The sequence below is a fragment of the Chaetodon auriga genome, chromosome 20, assembly GCF_051107435.1.
Source record: "Chaetodon auriga isolate fChaAug3 chromosome 20, fChaAug3.hap1, whole genome shotgun sequence".
In the NCBI taxonomy this organism is placed as follows: Eukaryota; Metazoa; Chordata; class Actinopteri; order Chaetodontiformes; family Chaetodontidae; genus Chaetodon; species Chaetodon auriga.
The window spans coordinates 20,677,208-20,701,993 of NC_135093.1; the positions used below are offsets into that span (position 1 = coordinate 20,677,208).

General features: G+C 40.4%; 1 protein-coding gene across 2 annotated transcripts in view; it reads left to right on the plus strand.

Annotated features, from left to right (window-relative positions):
- Positions 1-3,970: 3,970 nt before the first annotated feature.
- The window catches only part of reep3b (receptor accessory protein 3b), a 43,947-nt gene continuing 23,131 nt past the window's right edge, over positions 3,971-24,786 (plus strand). Inside the window, exons 1-2 of one of the 2 annotated variants that reach the window (XM_076759344.1) lie at positions 3,971-4,331; positions 19,900-19,972. In XM_076759344.1, coding sequence (XP_076615459.1) covers positions 4,300-4,331; positions 19,900-19,972 — 105 coding nt within the window. In that variant the 5' untranslated portion in view covers positions 3,971-4,299. Of the gene's footprint in view, positions 4,332-19,861; positions 19,973-24,786 lie in introns of those variants that run through there. The other variant, XM_076759343.1, reaches the window with a different exon arrangement.

Sequence of the window (24,786 nt, forward strand, 5' to 3'; positions counted from 1 at the left end):
CCTCTCGTAATGGCAGAACTGCCACGACTACTGTTAAACAAATAAAAGCAACCTTTGCTTCTACCACATTAATAGCTGTGCTACAATTGTTCGTTCTAGCGCTACTGCGGGTATCACTGCTACTGGCACCAACCATGTCCCCTATTAGAATAGGTTAGACAGAAATTAGGTTCACTTAGGCTGTTAATTCAAGTTTACTTTAGTTTACTTACTGCAGAAATTGCTGTGATTATTAATGCCCATCAAGCCACCATCAGAGCATATGGTATGTAAAGTCTTATTTATCATTTATGATAATCTGTTGTTTATTTTGCTCTGTTGTATATGAACATTTAGTTCAGAATGCAACTGACATGTTCAGAAGTGAAGGAGAGAATGAGGCACAGGAACTTAGGGAGAACAAGACCGGGAAGAATTGTGTGTGTGTGTGTGTGTGTGTGTGTGTGTGTGTGTGTGTTTGTGTGTGTGTGTGTGTGTGTGTGTGTGTGTGTGTATTCTGTGCAAATGTGGCTCCATTGAGGATTGCACTTGTGTGCTTTTGCTTGTGTATGCTTTTGTGTGTGTGCGCAGTGTAGGGATCTTAAGGACAGTAAAGAGGTTTGTGTGTGCAGCATGTAGAAGGCAATCAGCCTGGAGCGACCTCCAGGGTGGGACACAAGAGAGGAAGAGAAAGAAGAAGATGGAATGATGGAGAAAGAGAAGCAGGGGAAAATAAGCAGAGGAACAGTGAAAGAAAAGGGAGAAGATGCTGAAGAAACAGTCACACAAAGGACACATGAGACAAAAGAGGAAAGAGGCACAAAAAAAAAAGAAAAAGGGGAAGAAGGAAAAGAAACAAGTTGAGCTGAGGTGCCATAGTGGTGGATGAAGAAAATGAAACAATTGAAAGGAAAAGCACTGTGGTAACTATGAAGAAGTGAGACTAACATTTTTCTTGTCTTATTTACATGTTGTGTAATAGTTATTGAACAGATGTACTAGCATAAAAAGAGATATTGTGGTTTTAATTAGCATTCCACTTTTTTCTTGACCAACAGTTGCTGGTCTTGATAGAAAGCATATTTCACTTTTGACCAATGTAAAATGACAGTTATCCCCTGCTTGCAATCTTTCTGTTAAAAGAGGTACAGAAAGCGCTACACTTGGTTAAATCCCAGGCTTTAAACCATGAAACTAATAACATCTGACTCATGGGTAAAATAGCAATAACAAAAAAAGAAAGAAAAGATGTAAAAAAAATTGCCAGGATGCTCCCTAAATATGGGAGAGGACAAATCTGGTTTCAGCCCATAGCCATAGTTGAGGAACCAATTGTATTTTAAATATTTTTTTTTTTTTTTTTACATTTGAATTGCACAACATTGCATATCAGTACATCAGTGTCATGTCTGTGTGTTAAGTACAGAGCTGGAGTCAGAATGTGGATAGCCTAGCTTAGCGTAAAGACTGAAAGCAGATAGAAACCGCTATCCTGGTTCTTTTCAAAATTCAGAAATACACTCACTCAAAAACACTTCACCGTTAATTGGAAAACAGTTAAAGCTTCTCCCTCAATCTGACCCAAGGACAGTGACAATAAATAGTCTAAAAACTACACACAAACAGGACAAATTTTCACTAACATAGTTCTCATTTTCTATAAACAAAAGGTTATACCATGACAATCATACTTCTATCTATCTATCTATCTATCTATCTATCTATCTATCTATCTATCTATCTATCTATCAGATACATGTGGCTGTTAGGGTTAAATATGTTCTTGTGGACGGGTTTGAAAATAGTCTAGTTATGAGTGGATGATGTTTGCTTAAGAAATTGTGGCATCACCCTTTAAGTAACTGCTCTCAAATAAGCAGGTGGAATAAATGGACAAATATAGATTCTTACCTGATTTGAACTGGCTTTCCCACAAGTCACAAGGTACCTAAATATTACTGAATTTTTGGGACAATGTGTGAATGCAGTTACGTAATCTTTGTTACTCAGACGCCTGTCAGAAACCTTATTATAGTTAAAGATTATGGTTGTTTCATTTCGTTAGACAGTGTGACATCTCCAGAGGGCTTCACAGGGATTTTGTCAAGTCCCAGGTTTTAAAAAGTGAATGGGGTATATCATTGGTCTGACTTCATAAATACAAGAAATCAGCCCAGTGTTTAAATTGAAAATACTGTAATACAGAGGGGAATACTAAACAAATCACGACAACACCCCCGCAAAAAAAGTCCCGAAAGAGAAGCATAAAGAGGGCATAAAATCAATATATAAGCAAGCATACTGTACTACACTGTATATATTTTGATATAATGATGAATATGATTCATTGAACAGGTTGATAATGTCACATTATCACATTATACCTGAAAATGGATGCACTGCATGAGAGAATGCTCTTTAGCAGCAACAATGACAAACAAAATAATGTAACTTTGTTTTTACAAATGGCTGAGTTTCAGCATATCTCTTCTCTGTTTCCTTTATTTGGAAATATCTATGTTTCTGACTGGATTTTATGACTGCTTATGACATTATAGTATGAGGTTAGCAGTGGAGCAGCTGTATGCTTGGTGTGGAGGTGTTTTCTGTTCAGCTGTGATCCTCTGATGCTGTCCCAGACAGGCAGTATGACCAGTGAGGCTCCACTGGGAATCTCCCTCACACTGCTGCACATTGCAACAGCCACCTTCATGAATAACAAGTAGCTATGAATCCAACCCCCATCCTACCCCATACACACATACTTGCATCATGTGTAAACAAAACATGCACGTATCTGCATGTGGTCACCAACACACACATCTGTAAATATATAAACTCATAAGCTCATAGCGGCACACATAGAAGCTCACATACATGTTTACTGTATGTGCTCTGATATCATTATCTACACACACAGATGGACATGCACACACAGCACACACAAAGAGAAAGGCACACCGAAGCTCACAGATGGGGTTTGTGTCTGCCAAATGCTATGTATGGAAAACTCTAATGAATATGATTACGACCTAAAGACTGGTGTGGTTTACCTAATGAGCAAGACAAAGACAGTCCACTGCATTTGTACTTCAGGTATTGGTTCAGACAAGGATAAATAAAATCATTTCATTCTCAATCTTCTCCTCTTGGAGTATTTTATTGTTGTTTCTGTACGATTTCCCTAATGTCAGTCTTATTATAAAATATTACAAATTTTGGCCTTGAAATTCAATAATGGATGTATAACACATCAATCTAGATAAATGTCAACAATACTGTGAGTATAGATAACAAATATGACTTCAAGGTTTAGTACAGGTGTAAGTAACAGTTAGAAATGTGTCAGAAATAGAGGTAAAATTTGAGGTAAATACTAATCTCTTAATATGCCATTCCATTTAGAAAAATACTGTTTTAGGACTTTGATTTTGGCCCAAGAAAAGGTTTTGATTTATACGACTGATTTGTATTTATTTGGTCACCTAATGAAGAAAAACTTGTATTCTCCATGATTCAAATAGAAAAGACCCACTTATTACATTTGAAATTGTCTGTCATTCTTCTTGGTCCTCAAATAATTGCATAGGACTCTCTGCATAGTATAGCAAAAAGCACTGACTGTTTATTTGGCCCACCAAACGTAATCATCTATCTATCTATCTATCTATCTATCTATCTATCTATCTATCTATCTATTCGTTAGGATCTGACCCAAGCGCATGCGCAGAACACCTAGCAGTCGATGGAAAGTCAACAGAACCCCCTCATTGCTTCTCTCACCCGTTGGTTAGAATTCGCCACGAATCGACGACAGACCAATCGCAGCAAAGACGGCTGAGTTTAAAATTCCACCGATTCTACAAAACACACAAGTCACATGAGCTAACGTGGCCAATCACTGATAGTTAACGTTTCTCGTAAACAGACTTAACTGGCCAATTGAAGGCTCGGGAGGTTGGTCTTTTCCTGTTGACGTCAGAGGCTATCTGAGCACCGTTCTGGAGTCAGTAAGTGGGGAGTAAAGTAGAGAGGGAAGTAGGAAACCTGGAGGGAATAGAAGAGATTGCTACAAAACAACAGGAATCACACTGGATAGATATCCCATCGCTTAGCTATGGATACAAAGACAGAGCAGTGACATCGTCCGTTTTTCAGACATGTTGTTTGGCCGGTGTACTGCGGGGTAGCTAGGTGGTTCTGGATTCGCTCATCGAAGTTTTGGCTGAAGAAGTTTAACGTTCCAGTGCTAACCATCAACGTAAGCTCCGGGGCAGCCTTCTACTTCTGATACGGCCCTACACAATAAAGACAGAAAACATGGTCTCCTGGATCATTTCGAGAAGCGTTGTGTAAGTACAAAGACAACTGAGCGGAAGGTTTTTGAAAGTGAACTAAAATGGTATTTTTACCTCATGGAGAAAATGAGGGCAACTGATGGGGTTTGGGCTTTGTTAGCTTGCTTGGCTAACTTGTTACCGTCCTGTGGCTAAGTTATGACCTCAGTCCTTTAATGTCCTCCATTAGAAACTGTCAACAGGGAGGAAACTAGCGAATAGTTACCAGACGCCACAAACACACGGTGTTTTCTTTTGAAATGTAAATATCGTGGGGCCTCAAACCTAGCTTTCCTTGTGCCTTGTGCTTTGCTGTTGACTCTAAAGCTAACGCTACCATCTTGTTTATGAATCATGGCCATGCTCACAGCTCGTGACTCAACCGTTACAATGTTTCACTTTTTGAAGTATTTGTGAGATGGAACTTTTCAAGCCTCGACATGTTCGTCTGTGAAGCAGTGTCAGGTACAGCTGTCATCTTGAAGATATTATTAGCCAGCCCTGCCCAATCTAACCGGGCAGCCAGAACATTGTGAGGGCACAGGAAGAAAGGCGTCCTGCATGAATTTCTTTGGTTTCTGGATGCTTAGTTATCCATTGTCATGCTACTGAAACCCCTTGTGAATAAAGCAGAGATTCAGGTTTAATGCACTGGAATCTGGTAAATGTGTTTACTTTGGGTAAAAATGTCCATTTTTGACCGAACAGCTTTTCTTATTCTCTCTTTATATCTCTTCTCTGTTTCCTGTTGTCTCTGTACATTCAGGAACAGTAGTTGCATAACTTAGTGTCATGGAGGATAGGAATGTGGTGGAAAGGACAGAAGGGAGTGGTGGATAAATACATTTCTCTAATGCAACGTTCAAAGACAGGCCCCATGTTTTGGGTTACTAAGCACATTCTTTTGTAAGAGATTGTTGTCACAGGTCAGTACCTGGTTTATTGCTGTTCAGTTGAGACCTGGGTCAAAGTATAGCAAGCAGATAAGCATTTGATCTCATTCTTGTCCATAACTCTGTAAATGTTGCATTTTGTATAATGCAATTGGACTGCAGAATGTACCACATTTACATTTGCAAGGCATGTTGGACACATTGTTGTTAAACATAATCCTGCTTACTGGCCTTTAATAGTGTCACAACCATGCACGTCACCATTTAGGTTGTTGTTCAAGTGATGCAGCAAAGACAATGTGAATTAATTTTTATTGTTCAGGCTTTTGTTTGTCTTCGTTCCGATGCAAGTACATTGTGTGCGGTGTTTAAACCAGAGTCAAATTCCTTGCATGTGCAACACATACTTGGCCAATAAAACCGGTTCTGATCCTGATTCTGAATTTAACCATGGCAATTCTACAACATAGTTTAGTATAAGTCTGTATGGGCTATGTTCAGGTTGATTTGATTGAATTATGTGCTGGATCTCATGTGTTTGAACTTGATTTTTTGCCAACCAAAAGTGAGATCACAATAGACAACATTGCAATTCAGAGGAAAAGAATGTATGTTGATAAGGATAAAACCTGTCACTATGATCCATTTATGATATATTGAGTGTTCTTCACCACTCTTTTGGACGAATGACATATGGAAGTAAATGAATAAATACATAGTACAGAATTTGGTGTGGTGCTTTGGGCCGCCACAACAAAGCAGTCAACCCATGGAAACTGCAATATTAATTCAATCCACCATATAGAGTCCTTTGTATTGCTCCGGTGAATGAATTTAGTAAAAAATGTTGTTGACAGAATTAAAAGACAAAAAAAATCCTAGGTGTAGTGCTGCCAGAGCACACCGGAATGACGCGCCGCATCTTTTCTTCTCCATGTAAGGAAGTAGAATATTGGTAGTTTGCATAATCCGGTTGAAATTCATATACATTTTTTTAAGCACTTGAAGTCCAAAACATCACCAGTAAAAACAAATGGAATGGTCAAAGTTGTCATTTTGACGTTGATTGATTCACAATGTCAACTTGTGCATTGAGTAACATGCAAGAAAACATTCCACACTGCTGGCTGCCAGCAGCTTTTGAGCCACACAGTGAGTTAAGATATTTTTTCTGCAGTGTGTAGCAAGCTAACATGAACTTGTGAATATGAAAAGGCAGCAAAACATCCTTTTGTTCATCATTCACACTTCTGATGGTTTCTTTATTTGAGAGGCATTTGCAAAGAAACATTACAAACCCAGCCTGTTAAACATACCTAGCTTGTGCTGCATCAACAATTCATGCAGGTAATGAAAGCTTTCTTCCCAAGGTTTCCATAGCCTAAAATATTAGATGAGTATAACCTCTTCCTGCACTGCAGCTTTTCTTTGGAATGGATGTTTTGAATGTGACTTAATTTGATTGTAGTTACAAGTAAGGAAATGAAATGAGTCAGAACACACTTCTTGTGTTCATTCAGCTCAATTGATAAATGCCACACAAAGTACAACCTACTACATCTATGGTATCACCCAATACTACTGAGCTAGATGTTTGGCTGACCGTTGATGCGTAATATTCTCAACATGATGAAACTATTCATACAGTCCGTTTAACATTTGATCATGTAGTCAATTATAGTTGATTAATGTACGTAATTTTGCAAATGCAGGAACTGTGGTTAGGCTGCATAATGTGTGTCATAGGTGTGCTCTGGACTAACTTTTGCTGGTTCTTTACTTCATACTGAATGAATGAATACATTTGAAGTTCAGCAATAGTTTGCAGTGTGAAGTCTGCTATAATTTCATCTAGACAAGCTAAAAAAGTGTTCTGGCCTAGATTCAGTTCTCTGGAGTATTGGTCTTATATTTCTGGTGGGTGTCCTGTGCCCATGTCAGGAGTGTTCATACATTTTCATTACCTTGCCCTCTCATGCAGTAATTGCTGCAGTCTAGGGGGTAAAGTGGGATGCTTTAAGCCTGCACTCATACATAATGTTGGAATTATGCGATATATGAATGTATTTTTTCTGTCTGTCTAAAGAAGAAAAGCAGCTAGAAAACCCGTTCAGCAGACCCTCACTCCATTGGCAGGTGTCTTTCCTTTCTAGTGTTTCAGTCACCATTTGTACCTCAACACATCTCCTTTCCAAAAACCATTGAATTCTCTTGTTATGCAACAGTTAAAAAGAGTCAGTTGCTGATGTTCAGCCCAGCCTCCAAAACCAGCTAATTTTAGGCAGCAGCCTGCAAGGAACGGTTCCAGAGTATGCATCTCTCCTAGTCCGTATTTGCACTTTGTCTTTGTTCAAGTCTCCCTTTTGGTGTTGGCAAGGAAATTTTGAGTTCTATGCTGCAGAGTTGAACAGCCATGAAAACACCAATATTACTCCCAAGAATGTGGACCTCCATGGTGATAACTATCACACAGCACAGTCGTGTTCATATTCTAAAATACGTAGCAGCACAGCTCAAAAAAATCACAGGAGGCAAACCTACCACGAGCTTCTCTACAATGTAAGGCGATTTGGTACAATAGACCTGTATGTATATATGTTCAACTTAACAGTATTATTGGAAGGGTGTATTTATTGTAGGGGTGTGGTGTTGAATTGCACCAAACTGTGTATGTCTGAGTAGAAATTTGGTAACTTTTGAAAGTATACTAGTTGCAATGTCTGCTTGGAATGTTTCATATGTTCTGCCTGCTCCAGTCTACTGAAGAACAAGTCATTCAGGATTGACAGAATGCATGGTGTGTTTCCATTGACAGGAGCACAGAGACTCTTTATTTATATTAATTTCTGAAAAATTCTGCCTTTGAAAGGCCCTGAAAACATCTGTCAGTCAGTTGTTTACTGTGGGCGATGAACTCCATGACCACACATCTTTTGCCAAAGTTAGAAAATGTTTTGGTTATTTCACACGACAGACTTCTGTCTGTGCTTCTCTCACTAGTGTGTGGGTGGGACTCACTATGAAAAACACAATGTCAAATACTTGCACCAATCAGAATTTGGCAATATTTGAATCAGTTTGGGATGAGAGTTGTCTGTCGTTCAAATCTGTTGAGACCACCCGCACAGTCCTGATGAAGCAGTTTTGACTGATGAAACCTTAATAAGTAATACCCAAGAAAGTTTTTTTTTTTTTTTTTCCAAACTTTGCTTGTTGTGTGTTTAGTCATGAATATGTAAAGAACATATTCTGCTTTTTGGGTTTTCCCTTTCCTTTACTGTCTTCTGTCCCTTTTTTGTGCATGTAAAATGCAAAGGTACAGAGCTCAAAATCCATGCTCTCCTAAAGAGAACTCTGCCCCTGAACTGGGTGAAACGCCCTGTCATCATTTCCTTGCATTCCTTCTTTACGTCACCATTTAACACAGTATCACCTCCAGCTCAGTGACCATCCTCTGCTTAGACGACCCTCCTGCCCACCATGCAGTTTTCTGTTGTTTTATGAAGAAGGTAATCTAAAGAGCAAAGCGACCAATTCCTCTATTGTTGGTTGCAAGAACCAGCACAAAAATCTTCATCTACTCCCACAATCTGACTTTCTTTTTGATGGAAATGTGACGGAAATGTCTCCACAATGACTGGAAAAACTCTTGTGTGAACTCACCATTTTACTGCTTTGAGGGCCGGTACAAAGCTTAGAGCTGAATGCAGGAACTTGCTGGGCCAGTAATAGCACAAGCTCAAGGATGGATCGATACTGGCTGTCCATGACCTGACTTTAAACTTGGAGGCTGTAAGTTTTGCCATGTTTTATGTTTTTTTTGTTTTTTTCTAACTGTGTATTTTGCTGCAGCCTGTTTAACTTGGCCCTCGAGTGGGAACGATGTTGGACTAATGTAACACTGAGTGACAGTCAAGAGAAATTATGGACGTTAAACCTCATTTGAATCCCACTAAATAGCAAGAGTATTAGGTTGGATGCCAGTAACTGTTTTTTCAACATGAAAAACAGACACACACAGAGCGAGAGAGTGCCTCACTCTCAAATGACTGTGCACTATTGTTGTAGATGCGATATGCTTGTGAGCGGGTTCATAGTGTGGAGTGGAGAGTGGACCGCACCAAGAATGGATGTAAATGAAGGCCAACAGTGAGACTGTGAAGTTTGTAAACAGGAACTTTATTTCCTCTGCAGCTGAGCCTACGCAGCCTTCTCACACTATTAGACTGCAACCTGAGCTTGTCTAGACACTTGTGCACTGACTATTATACTCTAAGTCACTGCCTGAAGCATGTACTTTATGTTTACTGCGATAACACACAGGTTCTCTTCACTCTCTTACAAGAGAGAGCTACTTCCCACAACACCTGATGACTTATTTCACACCCGCACAGGTGAAAAACAAGGGAAAATATTTTTTTAAGACGACAGTCTCATGAACTATTTTTTTTAAAAAATAATTTAATGACTATTCAAAAATGAGAAAGTCAGGACCCATGACTAGTGTGGATCAGATTCCTGCTCAAACATGCTGAGGTGGTGAAGTTTTTATTTTTGAGGTGATTTTCATGATGGAAGTGCAGCTAGCTGGAAGCTAAAAACACCAGCAGAGCTGACCGGAAACATGGTGAGCAGTGCTTGCTCACTTTTTGAGAGGGGGGCCTTAAGAATTGGGACTGAAATGGAGCATTTTGCAGAGAATAGCGGTGCTGCAGCAATGGACAGTGAGAGCAAAGTAACATTAAAGCATGTATTGTAGTATTTAAACACCTAAAATAAAAGTATGAACCTGAAAATGGGTATAATATTGCCTGTTAAATGTGACAGAGAATACTTTGTAAAACCTTTGTACAGGACCAGTGAGTAGGATTTAAGTGGATCTAGACGAGTTTTTTCTTATTCAATTCTTTTTTCCAGGTGATTCCACATGAATGAGAATGAATTATGAATACTACATTACATTTGTGCCATATTGTGCCAATAGATCCCCCTAAAACACCTGCTATGTGTCCACATCTGCTGTACATCAGATTTTTTTTCTTCAGTGATCACAACATAGAAGAGTGCATAGACGTCTGTTTTACTCCTCGCCTCTATCTCCACCCACCACTCTGCTACTTACCTGCAGTGTCGTCTCTTCTTATCAAACACACCAATCTCATCAGCAGTTTAGCCAGATTTTCTATTGGATTGAGGTCAGGGCTGTGTGATGGCCACTCCATGATCTTGGCTTTGTTGTCCTGAAGCCATTGTGCCACAACTTTGGAATGATGTTTTGGGTCATTGTCCATTTGGAGGCCCCATTTGTGACCAAGTTTCAGCTTCCTGGCCGATGTCTTGAGATGTTGCTTCGATATATCCACATAATTTTCCTTCCTCATAATGCCATATATTTTGTGAAGTGCACCTGTCCCTCCTGCAGCACCACTCCCCCAGAACTTGATGCTGCCACCAATGTGGTTCAAGGTTGGAATGGAGTTCAGTTTTTGTTTCATCAAACCAGAAGACATTTGTTCCCACATGCAGTTGCAAACTGTAGTCATGCTTTTTGTGGAGGTTTTGAAGCTGTGGCTCCTTCCTTGTTGAGGAGCCTTTGAGGTTATGAAGAAACAGGACTCATTTTACAATGGTTGTACATATCCAAGTATGTTCATTACGTTTCCTTCCTGATCAGTATGACAGCTGTGTGGCGCTTTGGTGTTCACCTGTACAATTTCTCATACAGATGAACAAGGTACCCATAGGCATCTGGAAAGTGCTCGTAGCTATGAACCAGAATTGTTGCAGTCCACAATGTTTTTTCTGAGGTCTTAGCTGGTTTCCTTTGATTTTCCCACAATGTCAAACAAAAAAGCACTAAGTTTGGAGGCAACCATAAAATACATCAACAGGTATACCTCCAGTTGTCACAAATGGTGTTAATTAGCCAAAGCTATATTTTGTTCACGTGAAATCTCTGGTGTTGTTAAGAAAATGAGGTTTAATGAGATCAAAGTGTATGTAAAGAGTCATAGTCAGTCTGCCGTCAGCTGTGGGCCAATATCAGTCAACATTTGCTCCTCGTACGAGGGCTGGGAGCCATCTAAAAAGGCTGCTACAGGCTCCAGTTTGGTTCTCGGATTTTCAGATCCTTGGTACTACGTGAAAGCTTGCTATTTCTCCTTTTGCAACTTTGCAGCCTAGAAAAGAACATGTCTCTGTCCCATTGTTTCAAAAATAGTGAATATTAGCTTGCAAAATACCGACTTGTAGCTGCACCCAACTTCTCTACTGATACCCCTCATTTCACCGTGGTCCCACCCCACACTTTGACGGGATTGGTTCCTGAGGTGTTACCTTTGAAACAATGGCTGTCTGAAGCTGTGTTTGTGAGACTGTCATTGGTCTACTGCAGGTGTAAGGTGGAAATGCTGTAGCATGGCTGTGACTGCTTGTTTTCCCCATGTCTTGCAGAATATAAAAACCACCATGTGGACATGTTAACACGGTTAAGAACTTGATTTTGTGTGTGTGCTGTGTGAGATTTATACCTCTAGAAATATGCAGAAGTTGAACTTGTGTATTACGTCTTAAATCCGTTCTTTTAATGTGGGAAGAATCAGAGAGCTGTGAGACCAGTCTAAATGATGTATGTCCTATATTTCCGCATGAAGAAATACTCTGAGGACGCACAGACCTGGACTAACTAGTCTCATTTGCTGTAGCAGCAGTTCTCTCAACAATCCTCCCTCTGTGTTTTTAGGGGAAAAGTCATGTAATCAAATTCTTATTCCTGAAGCTCAAACCAGATGGTGGAAGCTCAAATCTTTGAGATCTCTGTTTTTTTTCTCTCTCCTCTGTTCTCCCTCCCCTTTTCTCCCTCTTGGTGTGTCTCCTATGTTTTATTGCTCTTGTTCTGTCTTTCTCTCTGCTCTCTCTCTTGTCGTCTTGTCCTCCCCCTCCCTCCATCTGGTTGTTGGTGGTGTACGGTGTCAGGAAACCAGGGAAATTGACCTGTAGCCCAGAGTCGAGGCCCATCTAAAAGCAACGGGGCTATTTTCTCAGCTGCATGCAGAGAGAGGGGGAGAAGGTGTTGAAATGGGAAGAAGGGGAATGAGGAGGGAAACAGAGATGGTAGTTTTGGTATGAAGAAGGGGCCCTGCTTTTCACAAGATTGTTTCAAGAACATTTAAGTGCACGACACTTTCAACTTGTTGTGTGAGCGTGGTTTATGGAGAGACTTGGTTTATGTGTCTCTGCTGGTTTGGAATTACTCTGAAAGAAGTCAACATACGGGACATTTAAAGGGGCAATGTGTAAGATATGGCCAGAAGTTTAGTTTAAAACATTCAAAAATGACCTAACATGAGGTCTGTGTACTGTGTTGCAGTGATACTTACTGAGGTTAACCAGCTAACCCCAGCCCGCCCTGTCTTGTAAAACCACTTTGTAGCTCAAGATGTGATGGTCTGATAGTATAGCTCAGGGCGCTTGTGCACGTACATACATTCTTACGATCTTATTCCAAATAGTGTAAAACTTTATACATAAAAGCAGTTCATGTTTATTGATGAATTTGGTGAATTATTCTAAGCTTATGACGAGCAGATCATTGTATGTTTGTAACCACTGAAATGAGTCCGTTCTATGAAATGGGGATTCCTGCTGACTCCTGTCCTTTGTTGGGGCTTGTTTCTCCTGTCCTTGATTGTCCTGCTGTCCCGGAGGAATCCTCCACAACCCACCCCCATTTTCCTGCATAACAGGCCATTCTACAAATGGGACAGTGTTCAGTGACAGGTAGTAATGAAATGACAGCGCACAAAACAAAAAAAAAAATCTGACATAACTTGAATCAAGACAGCCAAGTCCTAGACTGCATAATTCATGGGGGATGACTTGTGAGCTTGTTAATGTTATTAGTGAGCTTGTTTATTACTGTCATTATTTCACACCAGGGCCTCAGCCGTGTGCAGGCGCTCAGTCACGAGACTCTCACTGCAGTCAAAGCAAATTAGGTGTGATTGAGACGCAAATACCTCTTATTATCACAGCATCAGCAATCGCCCTTCATTAGCATGACTAAGATCTGGTTGGCAAACGCCTTCAAATTATAGTGTTGGGAGGGAAGACTTGTAGTCTTACATTGCTACACAACCACACTAGACAGAGCAATGTAGACATTGAAAGAGCCCAAGGTAATGGATGAATAAAATTTAAACCGTTCAATAAGAAAATATTCAAAATGTAATGAATGTCACTGAATTTGATGCCACACAAATCAAACTGATCTCCTGCAGAACAGCCTCCATATGCAACTCGGAACACATTGGGCTAGTGGGTCTGACTGAGGCTACTTTCACGTTTGGGGCCCATGTTCCTTCATGTTAACAGTGTTTGACCAGAATGGGCGTAGCTTCTTCATTTGCTCCAACAGAGGATCTGACTGCATACAACCATGAGGTCTTTAGCAAAGTTATGTCTTGTAGCTGCTGATGTGGTTGTGTCTCTGTCAGAGGACTGTGTGTTTGTGTGTGTTTCACTGAGTGTGATTTTTATAAACTGCACCCACGTTTTGCTCATGTCTGCGATATTCTGTATGTTACAATTGATTTCTATGATGAAACTCTACAATTCCGTAGGTGTCTCCTGCATTGCAGAGATCACAGGGCCTGGCAGACTATCCTGGTACTTATGTTTCTACGACAACGTGTCAACACCCGCCACCAGGCTGCTGTTCTTATGTTCTTGGACAGTGGAGGGTCTGGGTTGTTACGCAACCAGTTTCTTCACTACAAACATGCACAGAAACACACCCACGTACCACTGGAAGAGAGGAAAAGGATTCATTTGCAGAGTAGACTTAGATTTTTTTTGAGCAGATGTTTCAGCAGTATTGTTCTCTACCTTTATGCGAATAAAGCATAGTGAGTTGAAATTACAGAGTGTGACAGAGAGATATAGACATGAAGAGAGTGTGCGGAAGCTTTGGCAGCCTGGCTGTTTCTATGGCAACAGCAGGAACATAAACTGCTGTGGTTGTTGGCGGCTCACCTGCAGCTGAGGGGACTCTGGTCAGAGGAAGTGTGTCTGAATAGAAGACTATATACAGTGTATCTTTGTGTGTATGCAGGTTGCTGTTATTGTGAAATCCTCTGCACTTCCATCATTTAACTTCAGCTAAGGATTCCATGCTTCTATATGAGCTAAAGTACCTCAAACTCATTAATAGCGGCTGTCACAGCAGGGCAAGCAAATGATTCAGGATCAGGGTATCAGTGTTTTCTTAACAGGGGCTCGGCAGCTCTTCAGATTTCTAAAACCTTTGGAAGATGAAATCCAAACCACATAGTAGCAGGGCTAAAACAAGCCTGTTATTTTTATGCTGCAATCAGACTGCACGGTATTTTTGTCTGTTGAAATGTTCACTCTGTCAAACTCGACGATCATAGAATCCTAGATTCTGTGACAGGGCAGGGCAGGGAGACCTGGCTGACTACGCTCTGGACAAGCATCAAGAGGCACACAAATCTCAGTAAATTTATATTCTTATAAATACAGCATCATTTATAGAAATTCATGTGGATCATACAGTATATATCTGTAAGGGGTTTTGTTCTCTTATTTACACAAACATGGGAAGCGGTGTGTAACTGAAAACTAGAATTCAAAAGGTTTCTTTGTTCAGCCGAATGCTACAGCTTCAAGTCATTGGCCACAACTAGGGTCTGTGGACAGACATCACTCAATAAAAGGACTCATTATTTAAGGGTTGTCTCCTTGGATCTTTTCTGGAGCCTCCCTGCACCATCAACACCAACAGAACAAGAGCTGCTGTTCCTCCTCCAAAGTTAACAATAACAGCTATGATAACTAACAATAGAAATATGACAAGTGATGAAATAGTATATGATAGTACAGGCCTTCTCAAAATCCAGACCCCAGTGCACATGTGGACTGAATGGCAAGTCTTCAGTTGGTGGCCCATGGGTGACATCTGGCCCGCCAAAGCTTCCCTTCCAGCCCTCAGAATGTTAATGAATTCAGAAAATGTACACATCTCAGGTTACTCACCAGTGGAAGAGGCCCAATCCATCCTGAGAGGCATCATTGATTAGCTTGCCTACCCCTGGCAATGAGCCAAAATGTCCATAACTCACCAGTTCACAGAAACGGTTACTCATGGGGACTCACTAAGTTGTCTCACTAAGCTGCAAGAGGTGTCACTTGGGTTTGTTTTTGTTGGTCTGTTGTTGTATTGTATTGAGTCTTAAACTGAGTATTTTTGGTTTTTTTTTCCAGGGAAACCAAAGCAGAGTTTTTGTTGAGATAAGGACTCATTCACTGTTGAGCTGTGGGTTTGGTATAGAGCACTCAATGCCTCCTTGGTAGTGCAGGCAATGTCAAGTTTCTCTCTTTAACTGAACTAAGACCAGCTGAATTGTCCTCTTAACTCTTCATAAAATGCATGTCATTCAGAGCTGACAGGAGCAAACTAAAACTCACCAACCAAAACCATCTTAGTTGGTCTTTCCACTGTTCCAGCAATCACCAGCTCTGTTTGGTCGAAATGAACCCTTCATTTACCGCACTGGATGTGAAAATCTTCTGGCCCTGCATGCTGTTTTCCGCTGTCTGCTCCTCTCTGCCGTTGCTGGCCTCTTTGTATTATGGGTTAGCTCACTGACGAGGGTCCGTCGCTGAGCATCAGCTCTCACTAGCTCTTCGAAGGCACACCATTAAATTTGCAAAATAGAATGACAAAGGGTGATTTCACCTGTATGTTGTGATTTCCCACCATTTTTGTCTTGGCATTCTTGTTTTCCACAAGCAAAAGACATTAACATTGTCAGCATGAAGCCACACAGAATTTTGCATGTCAGCTTGGTTTGTCCTTTAATAGGAGCAACCAGGATTCATCTCTCCTGCCCCTCCTGATGCCAATTTAAATACTGGGTCAAGTTAAATTCAGCAGCTAAAGTCAGCCTGTCCAGGTTCCAGTATGACTGCCCTCAGTAAAACCATGTCTCCTTCATTTTCTTGCTTTCTTCCCTGAGATGACATCATTCAAAGAGCACCAGTCAAACTTCTCATTCAGCCTTTAAGGATTTCTTCAATTGGTTCTTATAATTGTGACCAAGATACACTCATGGCTCATTTTACAGTGTAAAACTAAACCTGCTTGTGCTCTCTTGTGGATAGACTGTGTAATGGAGACACTGTTTTGTGTCCTCTCTGTTTTTGGCGTTTCTGTACAGACATCTCTTTTTACTTGTTGGCCCACATGTACACTGATTGGCTCAGGTAATTCGGCCTGGGCAAAGTATTGGTTGGTCTCTAATGTCAATAGATATTGTTGCATAATACATTTTGTGGAATATCAATTTAAATACTTTATCAGTGGGAAAATAGACAGAAATGTCAGGTTTGGAGCAGTAAATATGTGACAAATCAACACAGTGCTGCTCTTAGATTTGCAAGATTGTCCACAATGGACGAACACATCCAGGGATATTAAAAGGGTACCTATCATTGTAATAATGGCAGGGAAAACCTCAGTATTTTGTCATATATAGCCCACTTCTGGCCTCTGATGCAGTGACATCGACCATTCTTTTCAAATTATTTCTCTCTCTTGATTAGTTCCAACTACCTGGTATTTGACTAGTCCTAAAATTTGGGAAAAGCTCTTGAAATGCACCAGTTAGGACCAACAGTGATGACTGATTATGCAGCCACTTTGTATCCAGCTGAACAGATCCAGATCCAGCATGCATACTAGGCAGATCTGCAGAGAACACACTGTGCTGTAGACATGGCAAGCTCAGTGTGTGGGGGGAGGAGGAAGGAGGAGCAGAAGAATGTTCGAAAGAGGGACTGGAGGGAAGGAGTGTCCTGCCATAAACTGGTGGAGTCGTTTTTCTTGCTCTCTCTCTCATTCACATGCACACACACTCTGTTCTGTCAGGAAGAATATATAGTGTGTGACTGAGAGCAGAGAGGCTGGAAAAACTGCCCTTGTTACTCTGTGTGTCTGTGGGTGAGGGTTTGGATATTCATTCTTTTGGTGATGTGTGTTTGTGTATGCGTGTGTGTGAGTCAGGATAGAAAGACGGCTCTGTCAGTAGATAGTGTACAATAGGCCAATAGTTTTACTGTGTTTTACTGTGTCCTCTATTCATAATGGTGATGTTTGTCTCACTATTGAGGTGAAGACTACAACAAAATTTGTAATATCTTAAATACACAAATAATTTTTAGAATTACAATATTTTTTCTTGTATCACTGCTGAAAGCAATGTAAGACAAAAGGTCCTCTGAACTCTGCATAGACTTTTTTTTGTCCAATTCAGCTTTTTCTCGTTATTTTTTATGTCTAAATGATGAGACGAAGTGGCCATTGGAACAGAGCAGTTGCTTAGTTTATTAGGTGTAACTAGCTTAAATAAATTGTGTCTAATACTTCAGTCCTGCAAACCAATCCTTTATGAAGATTAGAATTATCAGCTCGCTGTTAAACTGTTTCAGAGAGGCACTGATTAAACTGAAAGGTCCAGTGTGTAGGATTTAGTGCTATCTAGCGGTGAGGTTGCAAATTGCAACCATCTTAATACCCCTCACCTCCCCCTCCCCTTCCAAGTATGTAGGAGAACCTATGGTAGCAGTGATACGCATGAAAATCATGAAAAGCACGCTCCAGAGCGAGTGTTTGGTTTGTCTGTCCTGGGCTATGTAGAAACATGGCGGCGCAATATGGTGGCCTCTGTGGAAGAGAAGGTGATTATACTCTAATGAAAGTATATGTATGAATATTCTATTCCATTTCTGCCGTATTCTGCCAGTTGATCCCTCTAAATATGATCTTGGATCTTTCATGGACATTTTGGAGGATGTTGTTCTGGATCTTATTGAATTGCAGTGTTTCCCCTACCATTACATTAGGGGGGCTGTTATTTATTATAACGTTTCTAGTATTTTGTTACCCAATTTATGTCAATGTAGTAGGCTACTAGAAACAGCTCTATAACATGATATTCAGTGTTCTATAGTTTTAATCAGGTGTTGGCAGTAAACCTGCAACTGATGCCTCAAATACACTTAAGCAGTCAGTGTTTTCCACAGGATTTTGTGAGACTGTAGTGGATGGATCTTGGACCCTCTTAGATCGTCAGTGCTGACTTCTGCTGTAACATTATCTGTTTGCTGTCATGCACTGATAGTGATAAGGTTGTGATTGCACTTGTGGATACTGTAACCTCAGTTAATGTTACTTCAAACAATGTTGTGACCTCAAAATGCCTTGGTGTCTCAGATGTTGCCAGAAATGTTCCTTTGTGTGTGTGTCTGTGTGAGCCACAGTCCAGGTAATTAATAGGAAACACTGGGTACTTCATGTGTCTTGTGTGTATTGAATAGCTAAATGCAGATATATCTAAGAAGCATCCAAGCATTTGAAATGTTGTGATTGCTCAAAACTCCTCCGTAGGTGGTTGTATTAACTCGGATCTGCATTTAATCCGGATATGCAACACTTGAAAACAAGTGCAAATGGGGCCTTAGTGTTTATTTGACAGAATAATAACCAGACGTCATTTAACAGTAAATGCTGCCTGAGGGGCAGGTAGAAACCAAAGCAGCATTGTGAAATGTTCATGAAATAAATGTCCACTAAGCTATTTCACTGATTGGTATAAGCTTATAAACTGAGTTTTGCTCGTCTCAGCTCTCAGTGTCTCATAGCTCTTTTTTATAATCTACTGATACCCAGAGAGTCATACATCATATGTTTCCATTCTGTTTCCAATAAAGGGAAGAGTGGCCTCTGCAGTTAGCAGGGCTGGACAGACAGAGTAGCACCACTGACAGAAACAAAAAATATTGTGATATTTTATTGTAATGTTATTTATAGATAGCAAATAAAGTGTATCTTAAGTTTAGAAGAACAAAAGAAAAATGCAGTACGTTGAGCTACTGTTGAAACCTGCACTGGACTACAGACCAGACATGGAACCAAACCTCACATTACCCCCAACCGCTGCTGCTGCAGAAGATTACAGAGGAAACACTGAGTCATTGTCTTGTGTTCCAGTGGTTTTCAGACTTCAGACTGTTGGGTCAGGAGGACCCAACACCCGATCATAGCAGGATATAAATAAGTCCCTAGATTGTTCTGCAGGAACAGATGATGGCTTTTCACTGGAAAATTACAATTTTGCATGTAAGCCGCAGTTTGCATTTAGGATTATACTGTGCTGCCATTTTGGTCTGAGTGTAAAATCCCCTTCACAAGTGTAGAAACTGTTGAGGAAATCGGAGAGTAAAGACGGAGACAAGCTGTTGACTGTATACTGTACTTTAATGTAAACAGAGCAATTGTATTGGTCAGTGGTTGTCCCATCGTGGGAAAATCATTCACCAACAAATCAACTTTTAGTGCAAACAGACCTGTTATATTTTGCTGTAAATTTTACAATATAGCCTATAAAGCTGTAACATAGAACCATTGCATATAGACCTATATTCAATGTGAGCCTGTGTATGGCTATTAACAGTCGTATATTCAAATCACAAAACAGTGACAACATCAGGAATATCAATCCTGTCACACTGTTGAGAACATTGTCGCAGTGTGTTTGTACAGTATTGGTTATTTATTGTGTGATTGTGAAAGAGATGATGAGCTTCATGTTATGTGTTCTCACTCCCTGCAGGCTGGTGTTTGGGACTCTGTATCCTGCGTACTACTCGTACAAAGCTGTCAAGACCAAAAACGTCAAGGAATATGTAAGTTCATGAGTAACACTCAGCATGTTTGGATAACCTGCTTGATTTTTGTGTCATTCTGCTATACACATGGATATTAACCCCAGCCTACACTTACTTACTTACATACTTACATATGTATGTCAAGGGTTTGAGGCTTTGGAGTAATTGGCCAAAGTTACCAGCTATTCTGAATTTTCACTAACCTGAGCATTTTTTAACAAACCTGATTGAATTTAGAGACGTAATATTATAAACCTGTGTGTCGTTGCACTGGTGTCAGTAAATCTGTGCATTCTGAAATGATTTGTCTTAAGCAATAATGAAAACTCCTCTGGAATCAGTTGGTTAAAATGATTTATCAGAACTGTGAGATGATATTATATCACATCAGTATGATACATATGTAGATGTTAGCAAATCCCACTGAAAACAACTTTAACCCTACAAAAACAGAAGCTGTGCTTAAGCACGTTGTCATTTTCTTTGTGCATGTGATCTTGTGATTAGACTTACACGTGAAAAGTTGGCCAGTAACGTGATGTCACAATCTGCTACATGTAATTACCTCTGCCAAGGAGGTTATATTTTCAGATTGGTTGGTCTGTCTGTTTGTCAGCAAGATGAGAGAAAAACTCCTGGCTAGATTGTCATGAAACCCAGTGGAAGGGCGTAGCATGGGCCAAGGAAGAACACACTGAATTTTGGAGTGGATCCAAATCCAGGTTACATTAGAAAAGTACCTGTTCAGGAGTGACATATCCATTGTTTTTTAATTTAAATTTTTTTATTTTTTTGTTTTTTGTTATTTATCAATCTCTATACGGCCTGCAAGACAATTCATACATACACAAAAATTGTCGAAGTAAAAGGCAGGCCAGTGTACTGACGTTTGACATGGTCACAGTTCTGATAAAGGCCAATCTCAAGAGTCATTACAGTTCTAAACATGCTAAACTGGATGAGCTGCAAGTTCAAATGCGCTTGGATAAATACTCTTCAGTGGAGTTTAGATACCCAACAAACAGCTTTCACAAGAACACATTCTGACAGAGACAGTGTTAACGCAGGCAAGTTTTGTGGTGAGTTAGCTAAGTTAGCTAAGCGAAACCTCATTCAGAAGGAGAATTTGTGAAGTGCCCCTGTTGATGCTGTCGTGGAACTCAGTGATAGAAAGTGTCTGTGTGATTTGGTCTTCATGGTGGACATTACCAAGAACCTCTCAGAGCTGAACCTGAAGCTCCATCCAGCTCAGCTCCAGCAGAGAGGTCTGGGCTCTTAGAGCACCCTTCTAGTTTCTATCTATGTTCAGTGGGTTGGCAAGTCAAGTCTTGTGTGTATGAAATTGGTTTTGTGCTCCGTGTGGGTGTGGGTGTGTGTTTGTGTGTATGTGCTTGGGTTTGGGTATGTATGAACCATGTTCTAACAGTCTGGTGTACAAGCTCCAGCAAGTGACATGTAGCTGTTTCTCTGCCTTTTCTTGTCTTTCTATGTTGTTTATTACCCATAAAAGTGAGCAGCTTGGATCAGCTGCTTCTTCTGTAACGGCTCTCTTACAGCCAACAAGATGCATGTGTTTATGTGATGTGGTTTAATGTGCATCAGTGTTCTGAAACGTCTACAAATTAAACACTGCCAAATTATTGGTTCAAGTGATCCATTTACACCCCCCTCTACCTCTTATATATATATACACATAACTCCTGGTCGAAGATACAATTATAGTAGTGAGGACCAGAAATAGTTTTTAACCAACAGAGTGAGGTCATTTTTAGAAAAGAAAACTACCAAAGCAAAGCCTGACAGCGCAGGGTATATAATCAATATAACACACTTTGCACACAGGACCAAGCAGCAAGCACAATGATTGAGGTATCTCAAACAGCAACAACAGGAATCGGTGGTCTGCTAATTTCAAAATAATACAGTAAAGCTTATACAACAGTGAAGCTTACAATAACACACTGTCCTTAACAATCTATGCCCAGACAAAAGCCTCTTACTGAAGATTGCTTCGGGAGCGAATTAACCTGTGTTTTAGTTTGTCTGGTGTGTCCATCAGCGTTTCTTTGAGCTCAGGCGATTCTTCTGTGATTTAACAGCAGGCTGTTCTTTGCAGACAGTCAACTGCGGAAAGTCAACTTCGTTCAAAGAGAACAGGCCATAGAAATGATTCTTCTCTTTCTTGAAGAAACTGTTAATCCATGTTAGAACTGATCCAAATGTGTTCGGTGGACACAAACATTCTGTTAGTCATCCAGCAAGTTACAGACTGTTGCATAGACTAATTAAAGCACAGTTGTTTCATTGGGAATGATACACTTCCTGTAACAACTTGACGTTGCAATGGAAAGGTGAGGTGGGGTGGAGCACATTGATTCTTACATCCTTGATGACATCATGGCTGTGTCACAGGAAGTTCCCTGAGTCCCAGAAAAAAAACATTTAACATTGTACTCTTGTTGATATTTGATATTAAGTTTTATGATAATGACAATCGCCCTGCAATCGACTGGTGACCGGTTCAGGGTGTACCCCGCCTCTCGCCCGTTGACAGCTGGGATAGGCTCCAGCCCCCCTGCAACCCCGAAAGGGATAGGCGGTACAGAAGATGAATGAATGAATAATGACAATCACTGTGTCAAAGAAAGGGTTTATAATGGAAAATATTTGTCTGTCCCAGCTGAAATCCCTCCATTTGAATGACACTCACTTGAAGGAATATCTACTATAATATTCTACTGTGTGAAAATGTCATCTGATGACAGTATTCAGTTTAGGGAAATAGCTGTCTGTGTTTATAGACATTGAGTGTACCTTGTAAAATCATTGGAGCAGAATGTGAATTGTGTCTCAGCACTGATTTCCATTTTAACCCAGGTTTTGATGGGAACCTATACATGCATATAGATTTAAGGGCTTGGATGTGTTTTCTTAGAGTTGGGTGATGCAACCAATGTCAGTGAGAGTGAAATCCCAGTGAGTTAGTAACACATTCACACACAGCGTTAACACACCAGCTCACAGCTTCAGATGCAGTAAGCCGTGACTCGGCTTTGAGCTTCCTTTCCCTTTGTTTCTCCTTGTCTTTGTCTTCCTCACTATCTGTTTCTGTTACTGATTCTCAGGACCACGTCTTTGTTTCATAAAGCAGTTGGGCTGGCAGAGGTAAATGACCTGCAAGCATGCTGCATGCCTGTACCAAGATCTAATGATGCTGGTGATTACACGTCTTAGAGGCATGCAGGAAAACACTATGTTATGCCCAGAGATTGGACTCACTGTTTGTTTGTTTTTTTTTGCCAGCTACTTATCTGCACAGATAGCTAATTGAACTTTGTGCTGCTTATTAGCTAACCAGTTAGCTAACCTTTATCTGCTCATTGTTGAGTCTGTTCACCACATCATCCACCAGGAGGAAGTCCCTGCGCATGCACTCCTTGCCATCGTGAGGATGGGTAACCTGAAGCTGAGGTGGGAAGTGTTTGTGACAGCAAACATAGTGTTGCTTAGAGACTGATAGGTAGAAGGATGGAAGCGTCTTGAAGTTGACATAGTCCATGGTTGTCAGACCCAGGCGAGATGGTCTGTAGCACAGAGAAAGTCTTACTCTGCCACTATTCCCCAATACCTCCTTTATCTCCAATACCTCTTCCTCCTTTGATGTGAGTTATTGTAACATTTAATGTAATTTTCCTTTTGTTGCAAGGGATTTTCTAAAACTCATACAATAAAAAGGATCATTCAGGAACTGGTATCGAAGTCAAGGTATCAACACTGGTATCGAAAGATTTTGAACGATACCCAGTGCTACAAATATAGCATTCCAGCAGTAAGCCCTCCCTTCATGCAGGATTCTAATGTTCAGTTTTCTGTTTCACAGAGGTGTTGATACAGCATTCTGGAGGATGTAGTTTGTGGTGCTGTTGGATTGTACTATGTTACACAGAGAGGTGCTTCTGTTCTTCAGCCTGCCATCATTAAATGGGATGGAGGAGTGTGTATATCACAATATGGCAAAGGTTTGCAAAGTTACCCACAAAATAATCGTAGTGACATTCAAAGCAGTGAGCTGTGCTGTTGTAAACTGCATCTGAATCAATCAAAATCAAAACTTTTTCACTGTATGGAAGCATAATCGCACTTGTACACACTGCACACACACTTCTCATGAGAGGATGAGTGACAAGAGTGGCAAATAAGCCTCCAGCCTTTTGTGATCATCTAACCAAAACAAATTCATGAAACTGAACTAATTTTTTCATTAATTACACCCTCAAGCACAGGATGTCATGTATACTCTGATGTACCAGAGACCTTTACTTAAAGGTATCAACTATTCTACAGCTAAAACAGGCCTGTGACTGCTTTTATGTGACTTGAGCTTCAGGACATCCTGCAAGAAGTTACTCCAGTTCAGGACAAGGTTGGCTCTTAAAATTTGTTCCGGAGGGCCCAGCCTTCTTTTTCATTACTTTGTGTGTGTGTGCGTGTATCCATATGGTACATGTGGGTGCATGCTGACAGACATGTCCCTAACACCCCATCTACACCTGGTAAAATGGAATCTGTATCCAGATACGTTAAATGTATGATAAAAGATATGATCTTACCTTTGTGTTTAGTCCTGGTGTTTTCTGTGTGTTCTCCCTGTCCTCAGTGAGATTGGATCGCTCCCTTAAAAAAGTCAGAGGTTTATGATTTGTTTAGTTTGGGGAAAACTTAATGAACTCTGCGAAACGCCATCTACGAAAAATTCTTAATTATTTCTCCCCTCTTGTAAATGCAGCAAATATACTACATGAAGTTATTCCTTCCTTTGTATGTGAAATATT